Consider the following 26,576-nt stretch of genomic DNA (forward strand, 5'->3'; position numbering starts at 1 on the left):
TCACGGTATCTCTTTGCCATTGTTAAAATGCAATTGTGTTCATTGTCCGTAGTTTGCCTCCCCATACCATAACCCCACCGCTACAATGGGGCACTTTATTCACAACATTGACATCAGCAAACCGAGCACCCAGACAATGCCATGAACTTGGTCTGCAGTTGTGAGGCGGTTGGACATACTGCAAAATTCTCTAAAATGATGTTGCAGGCAGCTTATGGTAAAAAATTAACATGAAATTCACTGGCAATATCACTGGTGGACATTCCTGCAGTCAGCATGCCAATTGCTTGCTCCCTCAAAACTTGAGACATCTGTGGCATTGTGTTTTGTGACAAAACTGCACATTTTAGAGGGGCCTTTTATTGTTCCCAGCACAAGGTGCACATGTGTGTGCACATGTGTAATGATCATGCTGTTTAATCAACTTCTTGATATGCCACACCTGTCAGGTGGATGGATTATCTTGGCAGAGGAGAAATGCTCAATAACAGGGATGTAAAAAAAATGTGTGCCCAAAAGTTGAGAGAAATAAGCTTTTTGTGCATATGGAAAATGTTTGCAATCTTTTATTTCAGCTCATGAACCATGGGACCAATACTTTACATGTTGCGTTTATATTTTTTTCAGTATAAATTGAGATTCTTATTTTGTGACCATGTCTACACAATAGAATCACAACTGAAACTCCCTTTGAAGTGTAGAAATCTATTAAACCTAGCCTTCTCTGACTCCTCTGCCCTATTATTTTAACATTAATAGGGTACAACTTCAACGGTTGTTTGTACCCTCTATCTTTCTCTACTTGGAAAGGCTGTCCGTGTTGCTGAAAATATTCTTTAGGTGAAATCATATATAGTGGCAGTCCCACAATGCTTGTAGCAAACAGAGCAATATTCTTAACATTCTCCATGTGCTGCAAGTAGCCTATCAATTGTGAAGTGCTTGCAGAACAATGGCTCTATATGGTGGCTAAATCCAATCCAGGGTTTAAATAATTATCCCTCTCAGGTGGTGTATGCTCATATGCACTGGTGATCATTCTGTACTAAAAAACAACAAACACTCTGGCAAATAAAATGCAGTCAAAAAGTACCTGTGAATGTGATGCAACAGCAGTACGTTCAGGGAAGTGATTCATTCTGGGAATAATAGCTACTTCAGAAATGCCCACACATTGAGATACAACACAATAGGTAACCTATAATGGGCTGGAGTAAAATCGTGACTTGAAAAGAGGAAGTTAAATTGCAGACAAACGGAAACAAATATTCCTTGTCTCTTTAAAAAATATTTAGCAGCTTTATTGAAGTTCTTTCCAGGGCCACTAGGTGTATCTCTGTTCCATTTTTCGATCAGCGCATCCTCTCTCCAACAGGGATGAGAAGAGACCTCGGCATTTTATCAAGCAGGTGCACCCTGAATCGTGAGGAGCAGATAAAAAAAATATTTCAGTTCTTTAGTTTTCATGTTGTTAAGACAAGGAGGGTTGCGCAAGACCCAGAGCAAATGGTCGTCTGATGAAGGAAAACATTTTGGATTAAAAACACTTATTCCGGCTGAGGGGGACCCTTTAGTTTGTCTTTATTCTGCGAAATTGGACCGAATTATGACGAAGTATGAAAAAGCAAGTTTTTAACCTTTGAAGTGAAAAGTCCTATTTTTTCTGGCAAGGTTTGTGTCCCTGATTTTAAAGAGCAATGCACTCTGAAATAACGGAACATGGCACTAAGGAAAATTGTCTGAGGTGACGACGAGTGGTGGAGATCAAGCCTTATGGTAAATATACATGTACGCAAATATGACTGTTTAAACATGTTACTCGGTCCCAGCTTTTGTGTACTTTTATCAAATGGGGATTTTAAACGCGAGCCTTTGTGTCGAGGTTAATTGTAATCTTTTGGAAAGGAGGTGATAAACAAGTTTAGACTGCCTAAATGTATTTAATTTCATGCATAATGTGTATATTGCATAGCCTATATAATTATCCTAGAGTTATGACGAATTTCAATTGGGGATGATGGAATTGTGGCTACATTAAACGATGGAGCATATGTTGCTATAGATGCTTGACAATATGCTCCTGTTCAGCTCTCTGGTGAAATCTCTCTGTTGGAAGCTCACACACTCACGTGCATGTATGTTGAATATGAAAATGTGATACATCTACTTTCATAAGGGTCAGTTGTGCTGATGCCAGTTGCACAGGTGCTTAGGTCCAAAATGCACTGTCCATTTTAACGTCAGTTGCAGTCCTGAGAAGAGACCTAACCCTATTCAGTGCAATTAAGATAGAACACCATCCTCACTTGATGAAGGAAAATCAATTTCCACCCTTAATTGAAATTAATCAGCCAAATTACTTGATATTAATTGACCCATAATTAAGGATATATACCTCACGTTGAGTCGGGAATGTCTTAGCCTTCATTAATTAATGTCAATGGGTATGTTCAGAGACGACTGAGTAGACAATTAAAACACTCAGCTGGTGGCTAAACATTTTATGCTATGAAGATCTGAATGTATTATATAGTAAATCGAGTAGGCAACGTTTGATGGGCAAGTTCAGCACTATTGGCTATAGGCACGGGGAACCAGAAAACTGGATAAATGCGGTATTTATGTGCGCTCAATTCATAGCCCACAGACAGGACAAGCTACTCATAGCAGTAAAAGACTGGATTAGTTTATTTGGCTTTGGCAAATAGTCGTTATTGATATTATCTACAATATGGATGTTTAAGGTATGTTTGATATGGGGGATAAACTCACCATATGATCTTCAAGCTATTGGTCATTGACTTACATCGATTGCTATATGCATAAGTGGGCATTTTTCAGATAAGCTCCTATACAGTGCGCTCTGGCGTGGTGCTGTTAATTACAGTTTTATTGACATGAACACTGCATGTTGTGTCGTTTTAGCCACATTGGATTTTGCTCCTGTAAAAGCTCATAAAATGAGGTAGTAGGTAGGCCTAAACCAATCAAATCGTACACAATATTAGCGTCAAGGACACAGTTGAATGTGATTTGAAATAGAGAGCGATATGATTAGTTGCTCTCAAGCATTTCGCTACTCTCGCATTAACATCTGCTAACCATGTGTATGTGACCAATTACATTTGATATTGTAACGCAAGCACAAAAAATGATCAATTATGTCTACTGATTTGTGAGAGCAACGAGTAAAATATTAGCTTTTTTCCGTAGCCATTTAAGTTAACATCTTTAACATTGAAAGTAACATTCAAAATTGTTCATATAAATGTTAATTTAAATGTCTAGCTAAATAAAGATATCATTTTGACTCACTCAACTCAACTAGAATGTATGGAAGGAGCCAAATTGATTTGAAACAATGGGATACAATGTTGCTAATGCTTAGGCTACTGTTTTTTTTTATTTTTTTTTTTTACATTTATTTATGTTTATTTATATTTTTTAACATCTGTGTCATCAGTAGTTCATACCTCCAAAAGTCTCAAACCATTGATCTATTGTCAAGCCAGTAGCCTGAAAGGTTAGAGCTTCTTACAATAATCTACCTTCTTTCCTTTAGCCCCTGGCAGTCTCTTAACTCAGCTACCCACTCTGTACATGGGAGGGAGCTAGTTTATAAATTATGGAAGTGTTGACTTCTGCGTTCCTGTTGTTTCAGGTGCGTTACTTTAGAATTATATGGCCGATTTAGTGAACTCACCCTCATAATGTTGGTTAGGACATTTTTGGAAAACTTTATTTTTCAGTGCATTATGCACAGTGCCTACCGTTGTGCTAAATCAACAGCCTATGACAAATGACCATTGATGGCAAATTCTATTGTTCAAGTACAGAAAGTCAACTCCAGGTCTCATAATGCATTATTCATCTAATTTCCCTTGTTTACAAGTATTGCAAAAAAAAGTCTGATTGCCAAATTGTCATTGGAATACTACTCTTTTCATTACAGTATTGGCAGAGAGCCTCCAACTGTCGCATGTCTTTGAACATAACATTCTCTGTCTGGGCATTTATATTTAGCAAGATGACCGTCACCAGTTTTTCTTTCTATACTACTATTTTAGATTTTTTATTTTATTTTTAAAAGCTAAATACTTTCCCTTTACAGATTGCATGGACTGTATTGGCACATGATCACAGTCAGACAGTGTGGCTTTTAGTTTCAGATAATAATTCCACAAGCTAATAGACATGTGGGAAGCACACCTGCTTTAGCTATGGGATGGAAAATATGGAAGATATCTGCTATCCTTTCCTCCTTAGATGATTGCTGTGGAGTTTTCTGTTACAAGTTCTGACCTGGTGTTGCTTAATTTGGGGCCATTTTGGAACTGTCTGCATTTTTTGCAAATTTTCTAGCATGGGCTCCAAATGGCCCCTCTAAAGAAGGCTTTGTGAGTATCCTGTGTCATGGATGGTGTTTGGGATTTGCCATGGTAGGTGGTTTTGCATGTTAACTAGCCATTTGCTAGTTATTTAGCCCTACAGTCTTTCTTCAACTCAAGTGGACTGATGGTCTCCTCTTGTCAACATGAGAGCTGAGCTTAATGGTTATTTGCTGTGTTTTTGGTCAGTTCATTATGTCTGACTGATCTGAGGTGGGAAATGGGTGCAGCGAGAGCATCAGCTCTGACAGGGAGCACAGCAGGCTCTGGGAAATGGGGCATTAATCAGGTCGGAAGTGTGTGTGTGTGTGTGTGTACCCATGGAGGGACGTTGGAGCACCCAATCTAATGAGTGGACAGAGGCACAGAGCTCTGCTGTGGGACCTGACCAACCCTCTGGTCTGATGGCTCAGGTTCTCACCTGAGGGCATCCAGTCCTTTTACACTTATTTTGTCCATTTCCTGAAGAAAATCAAAACACATAAAGTGAAGCACAGTATGTGCCAGGGACTCAAAGTGCAAGACAAAGCTAAACGGCTTTAATGGACTTTTATCTCTGTGTCCCTGTGAGGAGTGCAGTTTTTGCTTGTTGCTCGCTTCCTCTCATCTGTACTCCACTTCTCACCTATCCACAGCTGCTGGAGTGAAAGGACGTCTCAGCCAATCGATCAGAGTCCTGTAGCTCTAAAGGTGAGAGAGAGCTGGGCCACAGCAGCGCTCTCACACTTTCCAATTCAGTAGGCTCTGTGTTTTCACAAGAACACCTGTCCTTCCACTCAGGGGGGTGGCTTTTAAAGCCAGATCAGAGCAAAGTGAAAAAATATTGGATTCATATCGAGAATTAACAACCACAAATGCTCCACTAAAGTTTTGACTCATTTATGTCTCTTAAAGAAAGTTTTGCCCTCTATTTGTGCCCATTAAGAAATCAAACCCAAGTTTGAGTCCCACCAGGGGAAACTAGCTGAGTGTAGGTTCTGTGTTTACTCTCTCCAGCTCACAGGCTTGGCCCTTGAGGACATCCCAGTCCCTTATGAGCTCTGCAGTAACTAACTGACTAATTATTGCTTTGATGTAAACCAATTTTAGGGGGCCCCCTGGATCCTAGGGGTGGGCTAAAGTGGAGCCGTAAGACCTGTCTGCCCCAGGAGAGCTGGGCTGGGGAGAGCCTGCCACATTTGTATTAGTGGAAAATATTATCTAATAGTGGAGTTGATAATTTTCTAAGTATGATAATGACTTTCCCACGCCTCCTCCTGACCAGGCCTATTCCCTGTGCCCTGAAGTGAGAGAGTGGGAGGTAGTGTTTCTCACTGAGCACAGGGACACTCGGAGAGAAGGCAGGAAGCTTTTCCATTTTTAAAAATTTCACGCCAACCTAGTGCTTCAGCTGTGACCCCTGGCAAGAAGGCACGAAGATGGCAGTCAGGTGAACCAAGTGAAGGGAAAAAAACAGATGCCCTCCCACACAACCAATCCATCCATGCTGCATAAATGTAGTCAAATTATGAAAACATGTTTTCTAAATACAGGCTCTAACAAGGGCTGTGATCAGCTGATCACTGCCTCTCCCACCTCTACTCGCTACCTGTCCCGGTCTTTATCCATTGATTGTGTTATCAATGTTTGTTCAACTTGTATTCCCTTTTCTTTCATTGTTTTGTTTGGCAGTTCTTGCTTCATTTTGTTCAGTGTCTCGACACCCAGGTGAAATGCAGTTAAATATAAACTTGATTTGAGAGAATTGACCCAATTTGCTATGTAGAAGCACCAATGAAGCTGTCCAGTTATGATGCTGTTTATCATCTTGGTAAACAGTGTAATATGGGGATGTGAGACCAGAGGAGGAGGCTTTCTTAAGGGGGCTAATTAAGGATAAGGGGGTAAATAAAGTAGGGAGTAGTGTAGGCTATAGTGTGCAGTGTGATGCAGGACTTCACCAGAGCTGCTGCAGACGCTGGGAGTAGAGCAGGCTGAATAATGCGCAGCCACGTCACCCCTGTCGTCATGCACTTCAGTGCTCCGCCACGAGCTGCAGGCGTATGCTGGGCACCATACGCTGTGTGTTTCTCTGTGTGTGTGTGTGCAGTTTGTGTGCAGTGTGTGTGTGCAGTGTGAAGCGCTCACGGCTTGCCATTACAGTTTTAACTTCTCCATGTTCCCAGTACTCCAGAGCACTGAGGGGCCATCAGAGTTGATGTGACATGACAGCACAAGAAAACCTGCTACAGTCAGAGGGACTTAAGCAGTAATTGAGTAAATCATGGAATTTGTTAAGTGTCATTAGCCATAATTAAGATGGTAGTAATGATGAAAAACCAAAATGGTGGATACTACTACTTGTATTAGTGATTCTACTACTACCGCTGCTACCAAATGTAATTGATGATATTATTGGTATCAGCGTTCTATCATTTTTTATTAGTAGCACACATAGTGGTGGTGGTCATTTGTCATATGATCATTATTGTTTCTTAATCATCATTTCCTAATGGATTTACTATAGATTGTAGCTTTCTTCTTATTAATGTATGGATGCTGGATGTATTCATCAGTCTTTATTAATAACCCCAGCCCTGGGATTTCCCCCAGTTTGGAGACAGGCCTCAGTGGAGCTGCTGCAGTCAAGTCTAGTTATTCACTTCCTCACAATGTGACTGACATGTTTTACTGAAGGATGGTGATACAATGGACATTGTCACAAACGGTGCTCAATTTGTTATGAGCACAGAGGAGGCTTCTGACTCCTGTTCTTAATTCACAGCGACATCTCACTGTCACACCGCAAAATCCCCAAATCACACTCTGGCCATGGCGAACCTGCTGGCTAAGCATCCACTGAAATAGTCATAAGCAGTCATCTATAAATTCCCCAAAAGCCTTTATTGGAGGTGAAATTAGATCATTAAGGTCAGTGGGAGCTCGCATGGATGTAAACCACACAGTGATGGAAGGTTTAGTCTGTTGACTGACTGCCACCATAACTCTGCTTTGTGCCTCTATGTTCTCTATGCTTTACAGCTTGGGCTGAAATAATAGGCCGTTTGTTTTCCAGAGTACACCTCTATATAATCGGGGACCTTCCAGTGGCTCCTATGGGGAAAAATGTGCTGAACCTCATTAAACGCTGTTCATCTACCATCGTCTCTCAGTCTATGTACTGCATAGCCATGCCTTTTCTGTGGTATTTTGCCACTCCGTATACCCGTCAGTTTATTAATAGGGTAATAAATGAAGTGGTGATGACGTATTGTGATGCATCAGGTATAGATTGTCTATAAGTGAACAATGACATGTTTTTTTACATAACATACAGTCATAACATTGCGTCCCATTTCAAAGCTTCCCATTTCAGCATTGACACTTGGCTGCAGTGTCCCTGAGCAGGTTAGTGATTCGACTCACACTGGGACAAGTTCCTGCACTGGATCTGCACGATGCATGCTTCTCCATGTACTCTGGGAACCAACAACATACTAACAACATGGAAAAAAACCTGGAAAAACAGGATGATACATGAGTTACTCCACTTGCAAAATAAATGGCAAGGTTGATTTCATAGATTTCATTTCATCTTTTTCCTTGAGCTTATTATGTTGGGGTTCTTAAGCAGGGGATTTTCAAAGGATTTGTTAAATGGATATCTTGGCCACGTGTGAAATTTGTTCTCAACACCTGGAAGGGTTTAATCACACACAGAAAGTATGGAAATTGGAGGCAAAGTGGCAACCATTTGTTGTCCCCATTTAGGGAAAGTGAGGAAAATGGAATGAGAAATAATTTTCTAGAAGGAAAACATGAGCATATAGTACAGAATTTAATTGATTTTCCTTTTGATTCAAATGACATCAGGGTGACACTATTGTTATGCTGCAGGTATGACGTAGATATTACAGAGTGTTAAGGCAGCTACCATAGGTTTGTGGCCCAGTGTTGCTGGGATGTGTACAGTACATTACCACCCCAGAGAGATTTAGCTTTGGGAGAGACCTCACTAAACTCCTCTCACCATAGGCCTGTTTGAGTTAGATTGTCATAAGGATTAAAGGACACAATCTGATCTCATCCTCTGTGCACACACTCATTTTACTTCATCTCCCTCACACAGTGCAGCACAACATTGTTACCAAATCCTGCTTTGCTCCAACCAGCCAGCTATCATCCATCCAGCCAAACCTCGCCCCTCCTGGATTCTGAAAAAAGATTAGAGCCAAAGCCTTGGTTTTTATTTGCCTGTCTGCAGTCTAAATATTTGTCCGGTGTGTCAGAGATGACAAAGGCTTGCGGCGAGGTCCATGTGCAGTTTTTCTTAGCCTCCCCATTGTAAAAACCTCACAGTAGTTTTATAGCCTCATTAACAATACAGTACACAATCAATGCCAGAGGTTTTCATTTCATTCCTCTGTTTATCTGTTTGCCTAATTATTCCAGGGCGCAAACTGCTTGCGATGCATTTGTTTGGATGCATATCATTTGTATGCCTCTGTCAATAGATGCGATTTGTTTGAAATATGGTTTTGTTGCAAGGGTTCAAGTGAGAGTGGTACCAGTAATGAATGTGTTTGGCTATATACAAAAAATAAGTGATTGTAAATATTACCATTGGGTACACCTGGACATCTCATCTGCTGTGTCTGGGATGGTTTAAAACTATCAGACCACTGCAAAACTCCTCCAACCCAGAGCACTTAATTTACATTTACTATGGGTGATATAAAGCTCTGTTCCAACCCTGTATCCTTGTATATTCACACACACATACGTGTACTTAGGTCTACAGGAAGACCAATAAACGGACAGATCTGCTTGACCAACCTAAGTGTTTCTTTCAACATGCTCACAGCTACAGTGTATTTTTAGAACTGCTGTCTAAAAATGTCCAACCTTAGGGTGTGCTTAATGTCTTGGGGTTGTGGGTTGTTAGGATCACTTCATCTCTCCATGGTGTCAACCTACTTCACCACTGGGCCACTCATTTTAAAGTAACTTACTACATGCAGAGGCATCATGCCCATAGGGGGAGCTTGGAACACTCGACTCCTCAGATGTGTCCTGTTTATAATATATATAGATATAGATATTTTGTATACATTTCGGGTTTCGAACCAGCATCTGTAGCAATGCAGTTTGCACGAAGCAGTTTCTTAGACCACCGCGTCATTTGGGAGGCTCCATCCACAAAGTTTTAATGTTTATCAATTGCGTTGCACAAAGTATCACACGACTCTTAAAAATGTCAATTTAAATGTTCATTTAAATTATCACAGAAACAATGAGAAAATATGGAAAAATAAATGATGAAATGTAATGTATAAATCAGCCTGTGTAGTCATCTGCCAGAGAGTATCCCAGAGCCCAATGAAATACATTTGGGACAGATAACTCACACTGGAATCAGCCCGAGCTCAATCCCCGCATCGTAGCCATAAGTAATACTGCCGAAGGCAGCACAGACTCGGGCCACATGACTCTCAACCAAGTGTCCCGACTCTCAGCCGAATTGGCCCAGATCCTCTGTGCTAGCTGTGATCAGTCAAAACACCTCAAAACAAGACATGGTATTAAGAACAAGATGAAACTAGCTGAAACGAGCCACCTATGATTCCCCACATGGCAGCTTCTTGTCATTGTTGCTAGCTATCTGTCTATCCAGAATCACACAAACTTCTGCCTCATTAAATCATGCGCAACGTTTTCGTGACATCAGCTAACCCGTCTATAGAGGATGATCCAAATATAGCTTTCAAATATTTGTTTTATGTACCGTACTGTATGCAAGGTGGAAAGGTTTCTCTCCTAAGATTTGGAAGTAGCCAGTTAATGTGCAAGGAGAAGCAAGTCAACATGTCGCATTACTTCAAGGCTCGGTTTGCAACTTTATTATGTTATTCTTCTGAGCATATTTCCCTAATTAACGTCAATCTCCTTGTTGAGTAAACATGTTCAAAAGGGTGCTCTAGTCATAAGAATATGGATGCTCTTAGAGAATGTTTGGATCTCTTTTCCCATTTCCATGCTAACACTGTCATAATTGAAGTTTCTTTATGTCCCCCACTATGTGTCTATGACAGGTGTCATCGCATTGTAAACAAAATAGGATTTCCTTCTCTCTATGAACATGATCTTCTTAATTCTCCCTCCCTGGTCTGGAAGAGGAGGAGGGCTCCCTTAACTAATGCCCAGTCACTCAGTCAGTCTGCTACTTGCACATGATTGATGAGGTGTCACTAGGCAGACTGTGATTCCCCTGTGCTCTACTTGATGGCAACATAGCCAGAATGTAACAGCCAGTAAAGCCCTGCTCTGTTCATATTTCTTCTCTCCACCTCAGTACTAATTCGTTATTTTTTATTTCCTGCAGGATATAGACCCACGCCTCGACTGGGGTTGATTTATCTGTGGAAGACCTGCTGCAAATGGCTGCCCTGCCTGCGTCGCCAGGATGGAAAACAGGACTGTCAATAGGATGCGGTCTGACGAATAGCAGCAAGTGAAGATGTTGCCTCCGCCAGTGTGAAATCAGTGGGGAGTACTTGCCATGCAAAGAGCCTTTGAAAGTTTTGACAGCCGCACGTTTGGGAGGCCTCATACTTTTCCTTTGATTGTACCCTTTTCTGTGGGCGGACCTAAAGTGGATTGTTGCTGCTAGCGTTGCGGTGTGGTGAGCCCTAGTTGGTGTGTGTGTGTATCTACTGGTGTGGCAGAGGGAGCATGCCCCTGCAGAGGCCTGGCCGTCTGAGGCTGCACCCTGCCTGGAGGGTCATGCAGCCCCGGCTGGGCGTAGGCCTGGGTCTGGGCCTGGACCTCACCTTCCTGCTATGGATACTGAGCCTAGCACAGCAGGCCCTGGTCACGGCCTCTCAGAAACTGGACGAGACAGACCCTGTGGTCACCACCGTCTACGGCAAACTGAGGGGCGTCAAGAAGGAGCTCAACAACGAGATCCTGGGACCCGTCATTCAGTTCCAGGGGGTACCTTATGCCGCACCCCCCACGGGCGAGAGGCGCTTCCAGCCCCCGGAGCCGCCCATCTCGTGGCCGGAGGTCCGTAACGCCACGCAGTTCGGCCCGGTCTGCCCTCAGACCATCGTGGAGGGGCGTCTGCCAGACGTCATGCTGCCTGTGTGGTTCACTAACAACCTGGAGATAGTGTCTTCTTACGTACAGGACCAGAGCGAGGACTGCCTTTTCTTAAACATATATGTTCCCACTGAGGATGGTGAGTTAACAGCAGGACCAACAGGAAAAACAGACCTAAACCAACAACCCCTTTTAAAATATTTTCCTGTATGTTTTGTACTGACAAGAGTGAGAAAAGCATGACCTCTGCATGTTTACGTGCATGACACTGCTTTTATGTGTGTGAGTATGTATGTGTGTGTGCGCCTCTGTGTGTGTGTGTGTGTGTGTGTGTGTGTGTGTCTGTGTGTGTGTGTCTATCTGTGAGTGTGCGGCTGTTCATCAGTCTCCTGATCCCTTCCTCACGCACATCCTCCTGTTTACCTCAGCACGTCCATTCAGGTGAGACTGGTTCCTCCTTTCCCCTCCTCCTCCTGCTTCTCCTCCTCCTCACTCCTCACTCCTGACTGATAGCAGGTCATCATCTGTCCATTGTGTGTAGGCACAATGAATAGGGCTCATCAAGGAGGAAGCTCATGTAAATAATGATTATTGATTGATTTACTGACTGATTGATTAATGAACTAAGCCAGTAAGAGCAACCCACTGGGCACAGATGTCAATTCAACGCCTATTCCACATTGGTTCAACGTAATTTCATTGAAATGACGTGGAAAAAACGTTGATTCAACCGGTGTGTGCCCAGTGGGAACTCTCTTTGCTACCACATTCTCTCCTTCCTCAGCAGTCAGATAGTGGTGTTGCATGCTCCAACTGTCCTTAATGGAGCTCCATGTTATTTTTTAGTCTTCTATTCATTTTACAGTAAAAAGAATATCCAAGGAATGTGCCAGGAAACCGGGCAAGAAAATATGTAGACAAGGAGGTATGTATGCACTGGAATAAATAACAGAGAAAACAGAGAAGGGAGGGCCGGTGGCATGGGGCCCCAGAGAGAGGCGTCTCCCCTCCCCAGTCAGCGATCCACCGAGAGGTGAGGAGAGGAAGTGGGGCCCTCTGATTGGCTGCCAGGTCCCAGGTCAGAGAGTATCCTGTAATTGATGACGTGTGTGAGGAGTTAACTGTGGTGAGACGTCGGCCACTCTTAAATTAGATGGGCGCACGGTGAACTTGCAGAGTCTAATCTCAATTAAAAGGGATGGTATCGCTGTTCCATTGGCTTGCTCTGGCTTTATCGATCATGGCTTCATCAAGATAATGTTCTCTAGGCTCCTTCCCTCCCCACTCCTCTTTCTTTCTTTCTCTCTCCTTCCTTCTCTCCCTCTCTTCTGCTGGCTGGCAGAGTGGCAGTGCATTGTGCCTCTCAGGGCCGGTGACAGCGCCCTTGATAAGGCGTGTGGTGTTAATGCAGCCACTCTGGCAGGCAGGAGGCTGGGGGGGCGCTCATTAAACATCCTCTCTCTGCGCCCTCTCTCCTCTCTGCTGAGCTACACACACTGGGCAGGGCAACCCCTCTCCAACCCTCCTCCCCTCCGAAGATTTGGGTTCTGGCATATCAGGCTCCGACACTGTTATAGCATTGCCAACATATTCCCACATCATCTCAGATATTCCATCCCACTAGCAGTCCTCCAAGTCCCTTAATTAAACATATATACCCAGAGGTAGTCACACATATAGTATTTCGTAGACATATACAGTAGCTCCAATGTACAGTTGAAGTCAGAAGTTTACATACTCCTTAGCCAAACACATTTAAACTCAGTTTTTCACAATTCCTTATATTTAATCCTAGTAAGAATTCCCTGTCAGTTAGGATCACCACTTTATTTTAAGAATGTGAAATGTCAGAATAATAGTAGAGAGATAGTGATTTATTTCAGCTTTTATTTCTTTCATCACATTCCCAGTGGGTAAGAAGTTTACATACACTCAATTAGTATTTGGTAGCATTGCCTTTAAATTGTTTAACTTGAGTCAAACGTTTCGGGTAGCCTTCCACAAGCTTCCCACAATAAGTTGGGTGAATTTTGGCCCATTCCTCCTGACAGAGCTGGTGTAACTGAATCAGGTTTGTAAGCCTCCTTGCTCACACATGCTTTTTCAGTTCTGCCCACAAATTTTCTACAGGATTGAGGTTAGGGCCACTCCAATACCTTGACTTTGTTGTCCTTAAGCCATTTTGCCACAACTTTGGAAGTATGCTTGGGGTCATTGTCCATTTGGAAGACCCATTTGGAAGACCCAAGCTTTAACTTCCTGACTGATGTCTTGAGATGTTGCTTCAATATATCCACATAATTGTCCTCCCTCATGATGCCATCTATTTTGTGAAGTGCACCAGTCCCTCCTGCAGCAAAGCACCCCCAAAACATGATGCTGCCACCCCCGTGCTTCACGGTTGGGATGGCGTTCTTCAGCTTGCAAGCCTCCCCCTTTTTTATCCAAACGTAACGATGGTCATTATGGCCAAACAGTTCTATTTTTGTTTCATCAGACCAGAGGACATTTCTCCAAAAAGTACAATCTTTGTCCCCATGTGCAGTTCCAAACTGTAGTCTGCAACTTTTATAGGTTTTGGAGCAGTGGCTTCTTCCTTGCTGAGCGGCCTTTCAGGTTATGTCGATATAGGACTTGTTTTACTGTGAATATATATAATTTTGTACCTGTTTCCTCCAGCATCTGCACAAGGTCCTTTGCTGTTGTTCTGGGATTGATTTGCACTTTTCACACCAAAGTACATTCATCTCTAGGAGACAGAACGTGTCTCCTTCCTGAGCGGTATGACGGCTGCATGGTCCCATGGTGTTTGTACTTGCATACTATTGTTTGTACAGATGAAGGTGGTACCTTCAGGTATTTGGAAATTGGTCCAAGGATGAATCAGACTTGTGGAGGTCTACAATTTTTTTGTCTTAGGTCTTGGCTGATTTCTTTTGATTGACCCATGATGTCAAGCAAAGAGGCACTTAGTTTGAAGGTAGGCCTTGAAATACACCCACAGGTACACCTCCAATTGACTCAAATGATGTCAATTAGCCTATCAGAAGCTTCTAAAGCCATGACATAATTTTCTGGAATTTTCCAAGTTGTATAAAGGGGCAGTCAACTTAGTGTATGTAAACTTCTGACCCACTGGAATTGTGATACAGTGAATTATAAGTGAAATAATATGTCTGTAAACAATTGTTGGAAAAATTACTTGTGTCATGCACAAAGTAGATGTCCTAACCGACTTGCCAAAATTATAGTTTGTTAACAAGATGTGTGGAGGAGTGGTTGAAAAACGAGTTTCAATGACTCCAAACCTAAGTGTATATAAACTTCAGACTTCAACTGTATATACCCAATATACCTTTACTAACTAATCATATCATAACTTGTCCCCTCTCTCCCTGTTCCTCTTTGCTTAATCATTTGACCTCCTTTCCTGCCAGTCAGAGCCACCATGTTGAACCCCCCCCCACTTAACACGGAAATTGGAGAATGACAGATGTCACATGACTCTGCCGCTGCCGAGTGCAAGCCAATGAAGTGGCTGATCACACATTTTAATGTCTCTCTTAAATGTTCACTTGATGATGGCAAAACTGCAACAACTATGTTACTGTGTTTTGCTACATTGTCTATTTCCATGTGTTCTTATTGCCTAAAAAAATGACACAGCTTCCTCTAAGTTAGGGATATAATTTATTGATTGCAGTGCTTCATGGGTAAAGCAGTTTGATGAGATGGAAGGATGTTTTAGTCACCACAAGCTGCAACACACTGATGTATGTCTCATTCATTTTTTGGCACTGATCACTCAGCATTTTGCCACTGCAATTATCTACTCACTCTATATCTCGGGTCACTGTGGAAGCACACACAATTCAGGCAATGAGTAGAGCTCAGGGACATCAGTAATGCAGTAAAGAGTCATGTTTTGTGCCTCTCTTTTATATGTTTATTAGTAGGCCATTTTTCATCATTCCAGACCACGTTGATAATAGGATTTCAAATTTACAGATCAGAATGTCTCAGTCACATTGATTGTTTCAGGGGAGAACTAATTCATCCTCTATATCCCCTGTTATACTGCAGAGATTTTCTGTTAATGTTTGTATTCATTCAATGTTTTGTTCCTCTTTGGGCATACAGTGCCTTGCGAAAGTATTCGGCCCCCTTGAACTTTGCGACCTTTTGCCACATTTCAGGCTTCAAACATAAAGATATGAAACTGTATTTTTTTGTGAAGAATCAACAACAAGTAGGACACAATCATGAAGTGGAACGACATTTATTGGATATTTCAAACTTTTTTAACAAATCAAAAACTGAAAAATTGGGCGTGCAAAATTATTCAGCCCCCTTAAGTTAATACTTTGTAGCGCCACCTTTTGCTGCGATTACAGCTGTAAGTCGCTTGGGGTATGTCTCTATCAGTTTTGCACATCGAGAGACTGACATTTTTTCCCATTCCTCCTTGCAAAACAGCTCGAGCTCAGTGAGGTTGGATGGAGAGCATTTGTGAACAGCAGTTTTCAGTTCTTTCCACAGATTCTCGATTGGATTCAGGTCTGGACTTTGACTTGGCCATTCTAACACCTGGATATGTTTATTTTTGAACCATTCCACTGTAGATTTTGCTTTATGTTTTGGATCATTGTCTTGTTGGAAGACAAATCTCCGTCCCAGTCTCAGGTCTTTTGCAGACTCCATCAGGTTTTCTTCCAGAATGGTCCTATATTTGGCTCCATCCATCTTCCCATCAATTTTAACCATCTTCCCTGTCCCTGCTGAAGAAAAGCAGGCCCAAACCATGATGCTGCCACCACCATGTTTGACAGTGGGGATGGTGTGTTCAATGTGATGAGCTGTGTTGCTTTTACGCCAAACATAACGTTTTGCATTGTTGCCAAAAAGTTCAATTTTGGTTTCATCTGACCAGAGCACCTTCTTCCACATGTTTGGTGTGTCTCCCAGGTGGCTTGTGGCAAACTTTAAACAACACTTTTTATGGATATCTTTAAGAAATGGCTTTCTTCTTGCCACTCTTCCATAAAGGCCAGATTTGTGCAATATACGACTGATTGTTGTCCTATGGACAGAGTCTCCCACCTCAGCTGTAGATCTCTGCAGTTCATCCAGAGTGATCATGGGCGTCTTGGCTGCATCTCTGATCAGTCTTCTCCTTGTATGAGCTGAAAGTTTAGAGGGACGGCCAGGTCTTGGTAGATTTGCAGTGGTCTGATACTCCTTCCATTTCAATATTATCGCTTGCACAGTGCTCCTTGGGATGTTTAAAGCTTGGGAAATCTTTTTGTATCCAAATCCGGCTTTAAACTTCTTCACAACAGTATCTCGGACCTGCCTGCTGTGTTCCTTGTTCTTCATGATGCTCTCTGCGCTTTTGACGGACCTCTGAGACTATCACAGTGCAGGTGCATTTATACGGAGACTTGATTACACACAGGTGGATTGTATTTATCATCATTAGTCATTTAGGTCAACATTGGATCATTCAGAGATCCTCACTGAACTTCTGGAGAGAGTTTGCTGCACTGAAAGTAAAGGGGCTGAATAATTTTGCATGCCCAATTTTTCAGTTTTTGATTTGTTAAAAAAGTTTGAAATATCCAATAAATGTCGTTCCACTTCATGATTGTGTCCCACTTGTTGTTGATTCTTCACAAAAAGATACAGTTTTATATCTTTATGTTTGAAGCCTGAAATGTGGCAAAAGGTCGCAAAGTTCAAGGGGGCCGAATACTTTCGCAAGGCACTGTATGTAAAAGAGAGGCACATTTGAAGTTGAGTGTTGTGTAATTCAGGTTGAACTGTGATAGTGTGGTACTTCTATTTCACATCCGGGTTTCCCAAACTTTTTCACTCTGGCCCGCCTTCCAGCTTTTAGGAACACCCCCCCCCCCCCCCCCCCCCCCCGCGCGTGCATTCACTACGTCTATTTCTATGGGCACAAGCACTGTGCACTTTTCACACCCCTCTTGTTGGCGGAGAGAATTTTGCAGGTTTAAAGCTTATTTCTTGCAATTCTACACATTTCGTCATGGGGTGCAAATAAAATGTTGCATTTTTAAAGCAAATTTTCTTGCAATTACTAATTACTAATTACTTACTACATTTTGCCATGTCTAATGTGTATTTATGTGATTTTTGAGTGACTAAAAAATGACAACAAAATCTATAGGTTAAAAAATCTAAATAAATGACTAACATGACAAGAGGAACTGATGATGCACTACCCAATGTGCATTCTACTATTACAACTTTCAAGAGTAAGTTTAAAGCCGGACTGAGTTCCATGCATTTTTTAAAACACTCCCCATCTAGTAAGATATTAGTTAGGTTTTTCTCCAAATTTGCATCCACATTGAGGGTATTACAGAGCTGATTTAGAATAGATCTGTGTGGTTGGGGAAAGTCGGTGAAGCTTAAATAAAGCTCTTTAATCAATTCGGGGATGGTTTCTATGAGCTGCTGTTCAGTTGTTATAGTAGTTCTGCAGTACTCCAAATAACTGGAACCCAGTGTAGTTAGTGTTATGATGAAGGCTGTTTTACACATAGAGTGATATATAGTTGCCCTTAGCACTCCCACCCCCCCTTTCCATTTATGAGGTCTCGTCCCAGTTTTGTAATGGTTGAAGGGGGCTCCTGGGGGAGGTGCAGGACCTCAGGAATAGATTTTTACAGCTCCAATAAGTTTCCAGCCTTCTCCCTACTGTCTCCCCGGAGAGAAGCTGTCTGTAAAACCTGGGCTAAAGTTTTAGTTTTAAAGGTGTGCTGTAGCTTTCTTTATGTGGGCTGAAGCACTGTGGGTGGGTGGGTGAATGTGTATATGATTTGTATGTTCCATGTGTTTCAGTCTTTCTCTGTAAGAGAGATCAAAAGAGGCAAACCTGTGTGTTTGTGTTTGTGCGGGCAAACGTGGGTGTGCATTTGTAGACTTTTCTGTTCACATACAAACAGGCTTGTTCTCTATCAGGAAATCAGAGATAAAGTGTTCCAGTGGTGAATGTAGTGCTAAGTGTATTCAATTTGAGCAGAAGTGTACAATGGCGGGCTCAGCGTTCATAAGAATCAGGCTGTGAGTGAAGTCATTAGAGTTTGGTAGAGTTGGGAAAGGCCCTATATGTTATTCATGGTGGATTGGATTCTCTCTGCGGATTGTGCATGCACATACAGAGGGATTTAACTGCTGCGGCGTGTAGTAAGAATGTGTGAGTCGTGGGACTGCTCTGTAGACTTAACGAGGTGCTTCCAGACTTCATGGCAAATCTAATCTGTTAATTTTCAATTGATCAATGCTGATTCCACTACTGAGAGCCACACTTCAAGTGTATTTTCAATCTGAAAAAGTAATACCTCACCTGGTTTTGATATCTCCGTGCTCTCACCGTGAGTTTCCATCAAATGAGGTATGAAAATGTTGATTGGGAAAGTCTCCCCTGATCTTTTATGCTGTAGCAGGAAGAATGGTGGCTGAACATTTACTATTGTTGTCATACTAAGATGTTTCTGTGAAGGTACAAATGGGATTCCAAGGTTCCAGTGTTGATAGCTTCAGTTATATATTAATGACGACTGTATTATGATAAATAAATGAGTATCTTCATTTTTGAATCTTTAATAAATGGCATTAAACTGAAGATAACAGTCCAGGCATGACACTTATTATAGAGCTAGTAGTAGGGAAACAATGGAAAACTACAGACCTAATATGGCTTTCTGTACTGTTCATTTCTAAGAAATGGTATTTTGATGCAGTGTGAAATGCATTGCAAGCTCTCATGCATATTTAAAATATACTGTTGAATCAACATAGATATTGCTGCCGAGAAGTAACAGCTTTTTACCATAGTTTCAATTTCATATTCACAGACATTCTTTATGGGCCTTTCCAAAATGTCCTTATACTATGTAATGCATGATGGAGTGCAATGATGGAGAACATTCAACAATGACAATGCAATGAGTAGAGAGGGAAATGTTCCCACATTTAGAGTTAGTTTTCTAATCAGTGTCAATAACATGTACTATAGCCCTAGTGTTGATGCACAGACGTACAAGCACTGTACAGTATGCGCATCTTTGCACTTTTACACATGCCGACGTATGTTCATCGCAGTAGGGTTTGATTCTATCACTTCATTTTTTTGTGATCTCATGGCCTATTCCTCGGAATTCAGAGCAGGGTTGAATAGAGGCTCTTTAAGAAAACACAGGCCCGGATGTGCAATGCTGCAGTGAAGGAGAAAGAGAAAGCGAGGGATAGAAAGAGGGAGAGAAGGAGAGAGAGAGAGAGAGCGCCAGTGGGTGATATAATGTTTGGACCGACTTGGTCGGTGGCAGCTGTGATAAATTCTGAAACGCCAATTCACTGCGGCCCATTTTAAAGGGCCAGGCCACACTTTAGTGCAGAGTTGCTGTGTGCCCCATTTGAACTACAGTGGGAAACTGTTAAACATCATCTTCCTTGACATACAATCCACTAATTGCCCAAGGACATGTTTGCTATGTGTCAGAAGACTGTGAGGTATAACTCAAACAGAATGGTAATGCCAATGGCAACCTGTGATGAAATGTGATGGTACAGGAACCTTGATTTCAGGATGATGCAGTATTGGAAAGTGGCTTGTTTGTTGGTTCTGTGATGAGTAAAACCCCATAGGTTTTATATAGGCCTTACATTATGGATACCTGGGACCGTATACTCAGAATACCTTGTACTATACCTGTTTTTTCTATTTGCACTGTAGTCCAAAAGTGTCAATATATAGTACATTAACCAATTGCCATTGATAGTTTTACATCAGTTTAAACGTATTTAATAATTGTCAGGGTGGGCATTTAAATAACAAGTCCACATCATCAGGCTCATTTCTGGCTACCAACTGCACACCCATTCTTGTGATCAGGGAGTATGAAATTTGGTTTTAGCCGACTGCCAAGTCACTTTAATTATGGTTTATGCTAAATTAGGGAGTGTCGGATGAAACAGATTCCGTGCTGCACTTGGCCCTGTTCCCGGTTGAGCACAGTGCATTTTCTCAGTAAGTGACAACTATTGAACCTGAAGAAGAGGGGGGAAGAGAGAGAGAAAGAGAGCGGGTTGGAGTGACAAGCTGTTGCAGATGGCCACCGTGCAGGGGAATCTAAGTAAATGCAGGTTTCACCTTGACTTGATAATGGGAACAAAGCACCTGACCCAGAGTGTGTTAATCAATGGGTTTAAGTTTACCTCCCAGCTGCTACCTCTTCTACAGTCTGGCTGTTTACTGTAGAAAGGTCATTGGCACATTTTAATTCCCATGTAGAAACTCATTTTTAATACTTTTGGCCCCCGTAACAAATATGTTTAAGTGACAGAGGTTAGTCTTGGAATAAGAAGTAATAAACTGTAATTTGCACATACAGGAGTCCATAAATCACTTAGCCAGGAGCCACGTTCTACTGAGGTGCTCCATATCAGAGGGTGTCATTAATAAATGTTTAACCGCAGCAGTTGTCGAGGCGGCTTTCAGATGCATATTAAAGATAAATCCATGAGGATTTGAAACCATTAAGTACCTTCACCCTGTGTTCACTTGTTTTAATGTTTAATTTCAAACAAAAATCAGGAGTGGTCGAGAATGGTACATGTGGGACTTGAATACTTCGGGGACTAAGCCACAAATTACCCAGGTCTCCCAAACTCCCACTTTCCACCAAACATTTCATTATTGGCCTGGAGTTAAAGCCAGTAATTAGTTTCACCAATCCACGGAAGTGTGACTAATTGGAATTTAAGGCTTCTGTCGGTCAAAGGAACAGCAGATAACTTGCTCCCCTGCCCGGCAATCTCTTACACACTCATATACAGTACACACACACACACACACACACACACACACTCTCCCTCACAGACACACACACACTCCCTGAAGTATCCAGATACAGTCCACCACAGCAAAATCAATGGTCCTCTTTGTGTCTGCACAAAGGCTGCAATAGACACCTCAGTGCCTCTAATTAGACGAGAGCTGTCAATAACTCATCACTCCTGTCATTAAGCATATTGGCAACCAGGAAATGGGCCGCAGTCAGTTTTTTTTCACTGGTTCAGCGGCTCGCCACACTGTCCGTCTCCCATCGGTGACAGTGCATATTGTCGTTATAGCGGGGGTCATTTAATCACAGAGTTCATAATGTGTGCACGCAGCTAGAAAAGTAACATGTATTCTGGTGGGTGGCCTCTCCACTCATCTTGCAACCAGGCGACGCTCTGGTCTGACAGGTAAAGGCAAAGGTGATGATTAATGGAGGGGTGGAGGAGTACATTAAGTGACGATCAGAAAACAGGCAGACTGGGAGAAATCAGCCTTGAGGTCCGGCCGCGCCGAGCAGGTTCCACAAGCAGTTGAAACTATGAGGAGTTCACCTTGAATATTAATGGCTGGGCAGAGCCATCAATCCCTGTGGCAGCCAGGCAGAGGGAGAGAGGGAGAGAGGGAGGTACGGGAGCTTCAGTATCAGACCGCTGTGGTTATTCTGTGTCAACTGTGCAGCCTGCTTACAGCAGAATTGTACGTGGACATGATAGACAAGTCAAAGCAAAATATTTTCAATCCAACTGCAACTACTGTACATTCTAAATAAAAAAGGTGCTATCTAGAACCTAGAAGGGTTCTTTGGCTGTCCCCATAGGAGAACCTTTGACGAACCCTTTTTGGTTCCAGGTAGAACCCCATTGGGGTTCATTGAACAAGTAGACATTCTTATGAAAAATGGGCAGAGGGGAAAAAAAACGAAATGTATATTGTTTTACAGTGTGGTAACTCAAAAATAACCAATCATTAGTACACTACAGTGCATGAAACCAAAACAACTACAGATCTATTCAGCCAAAACAATCACACAGAATCTTATTTGTATATGTTTAATTCCGACAGTCTGCAGAGTGGAGACTTGTTTGAGCTGAGTATACTCCCCTGAGGTGTTAAAGGATGTCAGTGCAGAGTTAAAAGCAGACATCAGAGTCCGGCTGCGCCAATCACATGCCTCACTTTGAGTCAGTAGTCGACTCTATATAGAATGTGCACCATTTCAAGTCTGAGTCACACTCCTTTTTGTGTCTGACTAACTTTGGATCATCCCACTCAAACCGCACCCCGAGCTAGGATGTGATGCTTTGTTGTCTATTTTATGTTTGTGGGTGTTCGCCAGAGCTGAGTGTATCAGTGTCTCTGTGTAAGAGATCTAAGCCCAAAGAAGTTAATGTTAGACATCAATAATTCCATAAAGCAGAATTTCATGTTGAGTCAGAGGATAACATGCATTCCAGACTCCTTTTGTGCTGTCACATTGTGACAAGAAGGGCTCTATTCAATCCGTAGCGCTGAAGATCCGCTTCATAGTGAGATTGACAATTAAAGGCAATGTCTCAAGCGGCAATTACCTTTATATTTTATCTTCCGCGTTCCGGGTTGAATCCAGACCGAAGAATATGACAGTATATAGCATCATCTGCTGTAGTTACATTATTGTCATATGATTTAGGAATTTTTCAGTTGACCCCGTCAGTGTTAGTAAATCATACATTTGTATGCTCTTGCATGTGGTATACAGATGTAGGATCTTAATTTGACCACTCTTTTGTTGCTGAGAATGTTCCATAGCAGGAAATGCAGATGAGCGTTGTGATTTACATACATTTACTGAAAACCCACAGTAACAAGGTTATATTAACAGTTTTGCACTTTTCATGTAGCCAATTTTTGGCCAGGTTAATAATAGCCTAACCATGGATTAAGCAACATTATTCTAATCCAGTTTCTGCAGGATTATTTTGCTGTGAAATTAAAGTCAAATTAAGATCTTACACCTACATCTGTACTATATGCCACTTTTTGACACCCTCTAGCTATAGTAATTTTAGCATAACCTTTAAAATAGCAGGATCTTCTCTATGAATTATGCTCGAATAATGTCTGACTGTTGCAGGCAGCACAGGACCCAGGAACTGCATTCATGCCATCAGAGTTCATATTGTGGGATCACTAAATTCAGTTCTGCTCAGGGTCACAGTGAAGAATTCCAATAGTATTGGACAGGCAATGGTCAGGGTCACGTTTGCCATCTCCCTCCAGCGCTACTCCATAAAGAGCTTAATCGGAAGCCTTAGCACTTAGACCAAAGGTCAACACAGACCAGAACCACAGAGAAAAACTGCAACAACATTCAGACTCTAGAAACATTACTTCCTGTAGGGCCAAATCATTTTTTGTTGGAGATTGTAACAAATGCAAAGAGCATATTTTCTGTGTTTTTTTCAGGAGGATTTATGACTTGGTGATATAAAACGGCACGCTATACTCAAATAGCTAGCAGCGATTTAGCCACTAAAGCTGTCAAGACTCCAACTGTTGGTCCTTATTAACCAGTGTAGTGGCATTTAGGAAGCCACATGACAAGCTTGGCTAATTCTCTACCTCCTTCCTCGTAAAAGAAGAAGAGAATAAAACTCAGGCTGAAAATCAGGTTAGCCCAGTCCACAGATTTGAAATATCAAGTTTGTTAAATCACACTGGTCTTTTGCTGGTCCCTGACGTTTGAATAATCGCAGGAAGACAGCCTGGCTTTGGCTTTTAATGTGCTTGATGGTAGTCCACTGTGACTTGGCCCTCTTTGTTCCGCTGTTTAAATGTTCTATCTAGCTGCTGACACAGAGGCCTGTGTTTAATTGTATTCAGGGCTCTTTGTTTGGGATTTTGGAGCGCCATTATGCCAGGAAGTCGGGTTAATTGGTGTTTCTGCTGATAGGAAGGACCTTTAAACAGCTCAAACTGAGTTTGACATCTCTGGCCAGATATTGCTCAATGCCTCTCAAGCCACTGCTATAGCAGATCTGTAACAGGATGCTAGTTTCACTGAGGCAGTGTGGAGCAACAGTTCCCACTGTACTGTATATCACAGGATATCGGAACAGCGACTTGTTATCATTTGCTCTCGTGACACCTGTCTCAGTGCACTCAGCTCCTGATGTCTCAATAATGGGAAAGAAGGAAACCTTAACTACTCACAAATTGTGTTTTCCAAACGTTCCCATATATCAAAGGAGATTTGCACCTGACTGATAACTTGCTTTTTATATCCAAAGGCATTTCAAAGTTTGTCAGGGAGATAAAAGTGTGCCAAAGGAATAGGGTGTGAAATGCTGTTTCTTTTCAAATCATTATATTTCTGGTGTTTCTCTTAAGCCCTTAGAATTTATGGTCACCTGCTTGTCAACTGCAGTGCTTAGATGATGAAGCAGAGGCTCTCCGCATTAGAGTGGCCCCCCCCAACCCTAAGATCCTGCTCTCTGATATCTGCCACTGTCATCTTCCTTCAGCCAGTCATCGATATGCCTTGTTCTCAGTCTCAGCAAACAGGCAGTGCAAATCAAATCAAATAAAATAAAATAAATTGTCACATGCGCCGAATACAACAAGTGTAGACTTTACCGTGAAATGCTTACTTACAAGCCCTTAACCCAACAGTGCAGTTCAAGAAGAGTTAAGAAAATATTTACCAAGTAGACTAAAATAAAAAGTTATAATAAAAAGTCATACAAAAATAACAATAATGAGGCTATATACAGGGGACACCGGTACTGAGTCAGTGAGCGGGGTTGCAGGTTAGTTGAGGTCATTTGTACATGTAGGTGGGGGTGAAGTGGCTATGCATAATTAATAAACAGCGAGTAGCAACAGTGTAGAAAAGGGAGGGAGAGTCAATGTAAATTGTCCGGTGGCGATTTTATTAATTGTTCAGCAGTCTAATGGCTTGGGGGTTGAAGCTGTTGAGGAGCCTTTTGGTCCTAGACTTGGCACTCCGGTACCGCTTGCCATGCGGTAGCAGAGAAAACAGTCTATAATTTGGGTGACTGGAGTCTCTGACAATTTTAAGGGCTTTCCTCTGACACCGCCTATTGTATAGGTCCTGGATGACAGAAAGCTTGGTCCCAGTGATGTACTGGGCTGTACGCACTACCCTCTGTAGCGCCTTACTGTCAGATGCCGAGCAGTTGCCATACCAGGCGGTAATGCACCTGGTCAGGATGCTCTCAATGGTGCAGATATAGAACATTTTGAGGATCTAGGGACCCATACCAAATCTTTTCAGTCTCCTGAGGGGGAAAAGGTTTTGTCGTGCCCTCTTCACCACTGTCTTGGTATGTTTGGACCATGATAGTTCATTGGTGATGTGGACACCAAGGAACTTGAAACTCTCGACCTGCTCCACTACAGCCCCGTCGATGTTAACGGGGGCCTGTTCGGCCCGCCTTTTCCTGCAGTCCACAATCATCTCCTTTGTCTAGCTCACATTGAGGGAGAGGTTGTTGTCCTGGCACCACACTGCCAGTTCTCTGGCTTCCTCCCTATAGGCCGTCTCATAATTATCGGTGATCAGCACTACCACTGTTGTGTCGTCAGCAAACTTAATGATGGTGTTGGAGTCGTGCTTGGCCACGCAGTCATGGGTGAACAGGGAATACAGGGACTAAATACACACCCCTGAGGGACCCCAGTGTTAAGGATCAGCTTGGCAGACGTGTTGTTGCCTACTCTTACCACCTGGGGGCGGCCCGTCAGGAAGTGCAGGAGGGAGGTGTCCTTAGCTTAGTGATGAGCTTTGTGGGCGCTATGGTGTTGAATGCTGAGCTGTAGTCAATGAATAGCATTCTCACATAGGTATTCCTTTTGTCCAGGTGAGAAAGGGCCGTGTGGAGTGCGATTGAGATTGCGTCATCTGTGGATCTGTTGGGGTGGGATGCGAATTGGAGTGGGTCTAGAGTGTCCGGGAGGATGCACTTCATGGCTACCGACGTGAGTGCCACAGGGCGGTAATCATTTAGGCAGGCTACCTTCGGTTCCTTGGGCACATGGTGGTCTGCTTGAAACATGTAGGTATTACAGGCTAGGGAGAGGTTGAAAATGTCAACCGAGAGCGTTATCACACAGTCATCCAGAACAGCTGGTGCTCTGGTGCATGTTTCAGTGTTGTTTGTCTCAAAGCGAGCATTAAAGGCATTTAGCTCATCTGGTAGGCTCGCGTCACTGGGCAGCTCGCGTCTGGGTTTCCC

The 26,576-nt window shown here is 42.5% G+C and overlaps 1 protein-coding gene across 2 annotated transcripts in view; it reads left to right on the plus strand.

Annotated features, from left to right (window-relative positions):
- Nucleotides 1-1,296: 1,296 nt before the first annotated feature.
- nlgn1 (neuroligin 1) overlaps nucleotides 1,297-26,576 on the plus strand; it is a 280,440-nt gene continuing 255,160 nt past the window's right edge. The window contains exons 1-2 of one of the 2 annotated variants that reach the window (XM_021604119.3): nucleotides 1,297-1,776; nucleotides 10,750-11,607. In XM_021604119.3, the coding sequence (XP_021459794.3) occupies nucleotides 11,100-11,607 (508 nt within the window). In that variant the 5' untranslated portion in view covers nucleotides 1,297-1,776; nucleotides 10,750-11,099. The remainder of the gene's footprint in view (nucleotides 1,777-10,749; nucleotides 11,608-26,576) is intronic. The other variant, XM_021604121.3, reaches the window with a different exon arrangement.

The sequence above is a fragment of the Oncorhynchus mykiss genome, chromosome 5 (assembly GCF_057628025.1).
Source record: "Oncorhynchus mykiss isolate SJ-2025 chromosome 5, ASM5762802v1, whole genome shotgun sequence".
NCBI classification, from domain to species: domain Eukaryota; kingdom Metazoa; phylum Chordata; class Actinopteri; order Salmoniformes; family Salmonidae; genus Oncorhynchus; species Oncorhynchus mykiss.